Here is a 9,515-nt window from a genome sequence, read left to right as displayed (position 1 = left end):
CAAATGCCTGTTTACTAGGCATCAATAGTACTTGTGGACATTCCAAACATATCAAATCTTTCTTTTCATTTTTGTTACTCAAAACAAACTAGCCATAACATTTTATATATATATATATATACATATATATATATATTGAAATGGAGATGCTAGTAGTTCGAAATACCATAGGAGGACTAGTTTTACACTACACATAAGAAATTCCCTTTAAGAGAAAAAATATATATATGAGAGTTTATCCAAATAATATACAAGACAACGTTCCATGTACAAGGAATCATATGGTCACATCAATGAGCAGCAGCTACAATTTGGGTTACTAGATGGAGATTTCAGAATGGAACAGTTAAGCTGATTACCTACCGCTTGCCTCCATAAGCAATCAAAATTCAAACATTACTCCCTCCATTTTTCTCAAGCTTCTCATATGATTTTCTTGATACCTGCTAAGACGTGTGTCATGCATTGTCCAAAATGAAAAATTCCAAATAGCTAAACTTGAAGATGTCTATCCTAATCAACCAAAGGTGAGATATGATCCTGAATATTAACACACTCATCAACAAGGTTGGTGAAGATAAGCCGACTTCCTAACCACCGCCCATATATAATCATAAAATACAGGTTGAAAGACTTAATATGATCACAAAGATTTCACCCACAAATAAAAATAACATCACTCAATCAACTACAGTAAGTATTAACTTTAATCAACTATACGGAATGTTATATATAGAGAGAGACGGTCTGTGTGTGTGAGAGAGAGAAAGAGAGAGAGAAAGAAAGAGAGAGAGAGAGAGAGATCCTAGAAACATTAATGTCCAATACAGTTTTTTACTTAGTTGATGAAAGAAATATCATTGAAATTCAGATAAATTTATAAATAGATCTCAGATGAGATTTCATCCATGGCAAGGAGATACTCAAGATGCTAAAAACACATAATCAGACTATTCCACAAGGCTAAAGGTAACAGACCATAGCAAAACAAAAGGAGAAAAAGACTGGTGGACCAGATCCATAAAGATCCACATCCAATCATTTAAATGAATTCTATGGGAATTCCAAATGAACACTGAAATGATGAAGATTGTAAAGAATGCAAGGAGATCCTAGTTTAAAAGCATAAATAGTGCACACTTCATACTTCAAAAAGCAAACCACACAATATAATATTTCACTTACTCGATATGAAGGTGAGTTCTGCCCAAGAACTATGTGATGAGCAGGGGAACTTGGTAATGACTTCCCAGGAGAATTTAAAATGGTTGGTGTTGAACCAGGAACTTGAGCATACTGAGAAACAGGTGATCGTAATACAGAAGCATCATGATAGGGAGACAGTGGAGAAGCAGATGGAGTTCGTCGTGGAAACTGAGAGATAGTTACAGTTCCAGAGGATCGTGGTGATAACCTTCGTGTAGGTAACATGTTTATCTTAATCCTGCAGATCATTTGACCCATTAATTTCTCTAACACAACCTGAAAAGTAGAAGAATAGAGAACTAGCAAACTTTCACATACTTATTGTGGACATCAACATACTCATCCGTCTCATCCAATATTTCTTCCTACAAAAACAATTCAGAGGCAATTAATTAGCTGTGGCATGCGTAATTGAGACATGTATTAAAACCAAAAAAAAAATTAGCACAAGCTGAAAGTTATATGCTAATTCAGAAAAGTTTATTGGATACAGTGACCACAGCCAACTCTCTATGATTTACAACATGAAGTTGTACAATCATGCAGGAAACTCTACCTGGCTGTAGTGAAATGTAGATGCACTAAAAAAAATTCATGTCTAAGTTGGTAGAAAAAAATAATACAAAAAGTTAAAGTATATATACTAGAAATAACTTTTGTCTTCATAAAATGGTCATAAACCTCTTTCTGCTTTCAATTTGTTAAGAGTTTAATCTTAATATGCAATATGGAGGTCATTCTCATTTTACAAATTCTAACCAATTCTATAGGTTGTTCATGTCCAAGAAATTTCCATGTTTCTTAACACAATGCAAAATAAAACCACAAAAAAAAAGGTTCCTGTTAAATATCAGTAATACCCAAAATCTGCCATTACTTGACTGAAAAATGATGAAATGACTTTAACGAAGTCCCTCCAAAGTTCCTACTGAAATTATGAATTATTAATAACAAGGTCCAAGGAAAACATAAATGGCCTTTACGGCAGTCTATTACTTCATTTTTGCAGCATTGATTGACTTCGACAATCCATTGGCTAATTGTAATTGCACAAGGATATACCAAATTTATTTATAACACTGTGAGATTAAAATTGAACTTCTACCGTGTAGTTGAAAAAATAATGTGCTAATAAACCAGATAGAACAGCATTAATATCAAAACAAAAGTTATTTACTGTACAATCTTTAATTGGTACAATATATGAAAAATTTGCTGTCATATACGATTACAATTTCTATAGAACATAGAGATGAAGAAGGATCTAATCTAGATTTACATGCATCATACTTATTTGCCTCAAGATGCATTATGGTCAGAATGGAAACAGATCAGATCTGAAAGCTTGAAAAGGACATTCTACCTCCTCTAGTGTCTAATGGTGCAGATAGGACACTACTTATGTTTGAAACCATCAACTACTGTTTTGTCACTTGTCTCTCCTGACTGGAACTTGAATTAGGTATGACCCCAATGTGAACCAGACCTTGACCCTATCCACTCACGGATTTGCACCAACTAAGCCAGATATATAATGAATCTTTGATTTGGTAAATCTGACTTGAGATATGGCCCAGATTACAACGTGTTAGAAACTATAACTTCATAATTTAGGTTGACATATAATAAAAAGAGGAAGTGACACATCCCTTAGTCCTCAACTGTGTACCAAGACTTTTCTTTGTTTTGTTAAGGCTTACGCTATAAGTTCAAGCACTAACAAGCACATAAAAAGTATATAAAATTATTTGCCGCAAATAATGCTGTAATCATGAGAAAAGATGGATCTCTATCCATTACAAAAGCTATTGACATACTAATACGAAGTTCAGCAAACCAAGCATAATTTGATTATGAACAGAATAGCAATTTATGCACTCAGCTATTCAGGTAGTCAAGAAGAAAGATTGCATCCGAGGCCTACGCACATTAATATATGTCCAATCAAGTAAAGAACATACTAATGAGGGATAGTTAACTGTTAATAAATAAGGGATAGTTAACTGTTAGAAAATATATCCACTAAAAGATTGTCCACCTGTAGCAGTTCCTCCATAACATCTTCCATTGTTATAATTCCAACTACTTCTTCATCTAACGAATAGCTCGGGAGCATATCTGAATTGACATCAAGGATATTATCGTGCCGCACTCGTTCTGACTTCTTGATCTGTGAGCGTGAGTCTCCATGTTTCTCCATGTTGCTTCTCTTCACAGGACTGTGAAATCCCTGAATACTACTACTCACAGGGGATCCATTTGCAATGCTATTCAAATGCTCAGCCATAAAAGACTGAGATCCATCTCCTGGAAAATCATGAATCACTACCTTGGATTATACAAATTGCACTTTTTTCAATATATGCAAGTTCTTTAACGTATTGATCTAATGTTTAATGCTTCAGAAAAAGATTAATCATCAAACAAAAGATCAGAATAAGATGATGCCATAGTGTATACGAGGAATACCATGGACTTCATTGTGGTTCTTACTCTGGTTCATTCTGTTCTCTGACATGCTGGTCTTGCTCTTTTCAATTAGTGTGTCATTGTCTTTTATGCGTTTAACAACCACAGACATGTGACTGTGGCCTTTCTGGAATTCATTTAGCATGTCATAGAGAGGAAGGTCATCATAGACCCTGGTAAAACCAAAGTAGCATCACAAATATATAGAAGTATGACTTAGAATTCAAAAGCAGAAAAAGAACTAAGTGCAGCAATACACACAAAAATAGATTTATTTCCATACGAAAATTATATATCAAATGTGACTGTATCAGGAAAGAAAATTATTTTGTAATGCATTTAAAAAATAAAAGATATACAATAAGAATGGTATCATATTTCATCAAAACATCTAGGTACTAGTGTGAACCATGTAAAAACAATCTGTTGATGTATCCTTATATTCATATTCATATTCATATTAATATAATCTACTTTGCATCTTCTATCCCATGTGATTGTCTCCATTTATATCACCGTAACTTCAAAATGGTTTGAAATTTTGCAGTATTACGGAATGCAAGAATTGTACCATACCAGTCTAACTGGTTTGAAATTTTTAGTATGGAGGTAGGATGTGAATGTAGATATTATCTGTAAAATGTAGAGCACCAAAATGGTAGAAAATGTAAAAATAGCACCTCTAGATCTAACTCCATTAACTTAATATGAAGACTAAATGCTCAGTAATAAATAGGGTTCTGTAATTAAGTTATAACTGTTCCATAATTAAGTCCTCAGTTTCCTCATTTAATACATAGTGTTCTGTAATTACCTCCTAACTGTTCCATAATTAAGTCAGTTTCCTCACTTACAGCAAGGAGATTTTTGATCCAATACATTATAGCAGTGCTAGAGGACATCAAGATAAGATAACTTGTGCCACAGGACATCACAAACTACTTAGGTAGACCCTCGACTGAAATCTGTTAATTCCAAAATAAACTACATCATGGACCATTTCGCACAATGAGTTTGTAGAAGTGGTCCAGATCTTACCACCCTGCAATATGCAACCAACAATTACTTTCGGTTGTCATATGTAATCACTTGACATCTTGATTGAAAAAACTTCGATAGAAAATCCTCAAAAGAATAAAAATGATGTATCTAATCATGACAAATGTTTTTTTTTTTTTAGTGCATTGTATGAGCAAAATACACATAAATGTTGTTAACGTGCAGACAAAAAACCCAGAGTATTTTACAGAAACAAAGGAAGGATGTTATTCCCTGCTTTTTCTACCCATAAAAAATGGCTTATTGCAGCACCTCCTAAAAAGAAAGGAATGATGTAATTTCTCATGATAAATATTTGCCATTTTCTTAACTTACCGTTACTTGGCTATGATTCTCTAGATGACACAGTTCATAAACACTTTTTCTATTTTATCTACACATGCTTAAGTGAAGAAACATCTAACATGCTTGTATGCTTATTTTTATATTTACTTTTTACATGTTAACCATGGCTAACATGTAAATTTCTCAAGATAAATATTTTCCATTTTCTTAACTTATGGTTGCTTGGCTATGATTCTCCAGATGCCATGGTTCATAAATACCTTTTCTATTTTATCTACACATGCTTAAGTGAAGAAACACTTACCGTGCTTGCATGCTTATTTTTATAATTACCTTTTACATGTTATCAATGACTATGATTGTTGTTTGACTTGTATAGATGTAAAACATGAGCAGATGGAATGAAGCCAATTAATGTGTCCAAGCTTCATCATTAGTAAAGTTCAGAAAACTTGAGCCACATGCCACATCTAGATACACTAATATCTCCATGATATACATCTTTGAAACATAGATCAGGGCATACCTAGGAATTTTTCTTATAGTAACATTTCTAATAGGAACTTCATCTTCAGGGCGGCAAGTTATCAAATTCTTAACCTGAGAAGAATCAAGTTGTAGTAAACAAAAGAATCTTGAGCAGGTTAATGTAGGAACAAAAGAACACATTACTGATTCTGACAATAGCTATTGAAATTGCAGTAATACCCAGAAGAAAATATCAGATCATTTCCATTACTTTCATAGATATCATCTCATTTATCTCCTTGCTGAATGCAAAAGTCAACCGTCCACTGTGACTCCAACATATATGTATATGAAAATTGAATTTTTACATTCTGTATAAAATATAAGCATGATCAATATCCAAGGAACCAACTAGTTATTTATGGTAAGCAACTGGCCATTGTTAAGTCAGGATTAGTAAAGAGACAATAGTCTTCAAATTTTAGTTTCCTATAGAGGAATGTCTTTTAACAGCAATTGTTTTCATTTGGAAGTTGTGCTCCCAAGGAGATCCGTTTTATTCAAAAGCACCACGATGATAAAATGTTTTCTGTTGTACTACAATTAATAATCTTCTTATTTACATTTATGCTTTTTTGGGTACATAAGCACATGAGAAGTACTGGTTAGTACAATTTCTTTTCATGAATGACTGCTGTCGAATGATCAGTCATTTTACATTAAATTTCAAGAGTGATCATGAATATTTTTAAACCCCAAGCACTGAAAGAATATCAAGATTGTTTGACTAACCAAAATAAGGCCAATAATGTTTGTTGGGCTGCCAGAGTAGATTGGTACACGGCTATGTCCTTTGGACATGATCAAACCCAGAGTGTGCCTGACAAGAGATAAAGATTAACAATATTACGGAGCATCAATAGCTTGTTAATCAGTAGAACTACATACATGTCAAGTTTAGAGTTTATATCAAGTGAAAAGGTCTCTAATATTGTTGTCATTGCATCTTTTGCAGTCTTCTGTGTCAGGTCCAAAGCTCCAGTGATAATAGTAGTTTCATCATGAGTCAATTCCCCGCCCTTGCCTGCCTGAAAACCAAGAAAAGACTATCATGTCTTTGCACAAGTTGCTTTATGGAATCGTTAGTTCAGCATCTACAACAATTAATTTTGATACATCCATCTGGTAGTATTTACAAACTCTAGTTTACAGGAAGCTAAAAGCTTCATAGTCAGAAAATTCAGATCTTATTATTTTACTCAAAGCCCTTTCATAAGCGATGATAATGCACAACAAATTATCAACCTCATTTCCATGCATATCCACCAGTGTCTTCAATTCAGCTCTTCTCATAAGTGCAAAATGCCCCTTGCCCAGTACCCAGTCCAGCAACTACACAAATTATATTAATCTTTTGATATGGTAAGAAAAAAAGGGAAGACAGGCGCTCCTTTTTTTTTTCCCCTTTAACAGGGGTTAAAAAAAAAGAATTAATCAGCATAAACAAGCGAAAAAGCAAGAAATGATTGCCTTGCTAATGGGGTAAGCCACCGGAAAGAAAATCAAAAGGAGCACGCGAACCAGTCCCGCGGTTTTAGCTCCCACGCTCAGCCCATATCGCGAACATACCGCTTGTGGTATTATCTAAGAGAAAACCAACATGCAAAAAACCAAACCCAACTTGCATCTCACCAGTAATCTATTATTAAATTTATTTCTTGCTACAGGAATCCGATTTACTGGGGATCGCTAAGCAATTACCTCGCCGAAGGTCAGAATAAGGGTTACGGATATCAGGATGGCCCCCCACGCCGGAACGAGCGCATCAAGAAATATCGGCAGCGCCTAAATAGACATGGCATGAGAAGAAATCAGCGACACCAAGAAACCAACTTTCAATACACATGCGAGGGGGACACAGAGAGAGGAGAGGAGCAGCAGAGACCTCCATGGCGAGGGAGTTGCCGATGAGCAGGGTGCAAAGCAGGAGGTGCTGATTCTTTACGACAGGAAGAATCTTGGCTGCGGAAGAAAAAAGAAGAAGCACATGGCGTAACAGAGATCAAGAAAGGGGGAGAAGGGAAAAGACAGAGAGAGAGGGAACGGGGGGACGGGAACAGACCGGCGTTGAGCTGGTCCTTGGGTTTGCCAGCCTTGACGAGGACTTCGAGGTCGACGAGGCTGAGAGACATCAGGCCGAGCGTGAGACCGGACATGATGCCGGCGAACATGACGAGACCGACACAGATCATAAGGTACACCCAGAACATCGCAGAGCAGCACGGCTGGTCGCTCCCTGCCGACGCCATCCTGGCCTCTGCCTCCTCCTCCCACTCTACCCCGCCCCTGCACTACACTCACTATTAGTACTCACGTCGCGCTTTCCTCCCTCGCTCTCCACCTCGCGGTCAGTCAATTAATCCGCGCCCGGGTTTCCCTTTCTTGAAAGGACGAGAGAGCGACCGGCGAAACCGTTTCTCGAATCAATTACATACATACATACACACGTATCTCGCAACAACACAGTTCATGACGGCGTGCGTCATCCTCGAATTTTGACCTGCGAGCGAGTCAAACTCAAATCAACCAACCATTTCCGTGATCCAATCGAATCGAACTCGAGTCAATTAAACCAAAAGGTTAAGCCCCAATCAAATTGCCTCCTCCACACCCACGGTCGCTGTCATCGAACCATGACGTCGTATCATGGTTGGTATGGGTAGAGATGTGATGAAACAACAGCGTGTGTGGGGTTTCCCTTTTCCAATGTGTCACAATTAGGTAGAAGACGAGTGGTCGCCCCCTCCATCCACTTGCATTTGCTGTCCGCATTGGGTGTGCGTAAGTGGGCATGCATGCATATATTCCCATACATCGACAACGCAAATCCACGGCATACATGCTCGATATCGTATGCGTCTTATTCTATACGCATTGCCATCGGGAGTGGTTGAATCACGAAGTGGGCGCCGACCAAATCAGCACGATATGGTTAACTTTACGTAAGTGATGAAAGTGAGAAGTCAGTTTCTTGGCAATATATCCTTCCTCGGGGAGCTCCAGATAAAGCGAAAGCGGACGAAGGAGTCGTCGTCGTCAGGAAATGAATCGCACTTGCTCTACTTGCATTGCACCACGTCGGCCATATGCCTCGACTTGGCAAGTGCGGGCGGGAGAGAGAGAGAGAGAGACGGAGAATTCCAACTATTGGCCATAAAAGTCGCACCGTCCATCCGAGTTAGTGGTGTGATGAGAATTAAATAAGGGCATAAATGTGCAAAGCAGAGCATTATTCTTGTGGCACTGAGCCAGCTGGTGAGTAGCAGACGGCAGCGGGGCTTACGCAGCGAAGAGGACTGTTTCTGCCACTTCTGCTCCCCATTGATTAATGGCTTTAAGATCGAACGAAACGACATGGTTGTTGCTTCGAATCGGAGGTATTGTTTTGTAGTGCAGGTGAGCAGGACGAGGGTGTCTGCAGTGGAGATTGCATCTGTGACGGACAGCCTTGATGTTGGTGTCCATTTCGGAGGGGAGCGATTCCTGGACATGAAGCGAGCACGGCGATGGCAGGAATCGGACCTTTTTTGGCTGGTATTCTTGGCGATTAGTTTCGTTTGAATTGGATTCGAAGAACAGGTTAATTGGACTTGGAATGAGAATCTGGAAAAATCCAGTATTCTAATGAGATCGAAAGAGTTTGGATAAGAATTGGGTACAGTGTTTGTGTTTATTCAATACGTTTAAAGGAAAGAAACAGAGGACTCGAGTCGAACAGAGAATGCGCCGTGGGAGGTTTCGAAACGGCAGGCTCGCTTAAGGCCCATTACGTCCTCGCGGAGTTCTGCTACCCACTCGCCCACGAACACACATTTGTTTCTCTAAATTCTAAACCTCAATATTTCAGGGAATTTTTTTTTAAGAAAAAAACGCCTTATTTTTGTTTTTTTTTCTTGATTAGCGCTTTATTTTTATTTATTATTATATAGTATTTTTATTTTTTAAAGATAAAATTATCCTTAGCCTCA

The 9,515-nt window shown here is 37.5% G+C and overlaps 1 protein-coding gene across 6 annotated transcripts; it reads right to left on the bottom strand.

Annotated features, from left to right (window-relative positions):
* Positions 1-194: 194 nt before the first annotated feature.
* Positions 195-7,901, bottom strand: LOC103975912 (DUF21 domain-containing protein At2g14520). Of its 6 annotated transcripts, none has more exons than XM_009391043.3 (13): positions 7,610-7,901; positions 7,433-7,509; positions 7,249-7,332; positions 7,018-7,131; positions 6,793-6,879; positions 6,436-6,575; positions 6,280-6,367; positions 5,546-5,619; positions 3,676-3,848; positions 3,245-3,531; positions 1,525-1,571; positions 1,216-1,444; positions 195-443 (listed from the first exon to the last, which is right to left on the bottom strand). In XM_009391043.3, exons 1-13 carry the CDS (start codon positions 7,794-7,796, stop codon positions 390-392), a joined length of 1,641 nt encoding a protein of 546 aa, XP_009389318.2. In that variant the 5' UTR covers positions 7,797-7,901; the 3' UTR covers positions 195-389. The 6 variants fall into 6 exon arrangements, with proteins under 6 accessions (XP_009389318.2, XP_009389315.2, XP_009389316.2 ...); XM_009391040.3 differs by having other exon boundaries at positions 1,186-1,444; positions 7,610-7,900; XM_009391041.3 differs by having other exon boundaries at positions 1,186-1,444; positions 3,245-3,513; positions 7,610-7,900.
* Between the last annotated feature and the right edge of the window lie 1,614 nt (positions 7,902-9,515).

This window comes from Musa acuminata, chromosome BXJ1-2 (assembly GCF_036884655.1).
Source record: "Musa acuminata AAA Group cultivar baxijiao chromosome BXJ1-2, Cavendish_Baxijiao_AAA, whole genome shotgun sequence".
Taxonomy (NCBI): domain Eukaryota; kingdom Viridiplantae; phylum Streptophyta; class Magnoliopsida; order Zingiberales; family Musaceae; genus Musa; species Musa acuminata.
Note: the sequence above shows the minus strand (reverse complement) of the source record. Positions and strands in the feature narration are given on the sequence as shown.

Coding starts and splice junctions, on each gene's coding strand:
- LOC103975912 (XM_009391040.3), bottom strand. CDS start 7,796: ATGGCGTCGGCAGGGAGCGACCAGCCGTGCTGCTCTGCGATGTTCTGG. Junction 6,368..6,435: donor ATAAACTCTAAACTTGACAT/GTATGTAGTTCT, acceptor ATCTCTTGTCAG/GCACACTCTGGGTTTGATCA. Junction 1,572..3,244: donor TTATGGAGGAACTGCTACAG/GTGGACAATCTT, acceptor TTGTTTTTGTAG/GAAGAAATATTGGATGAGAC.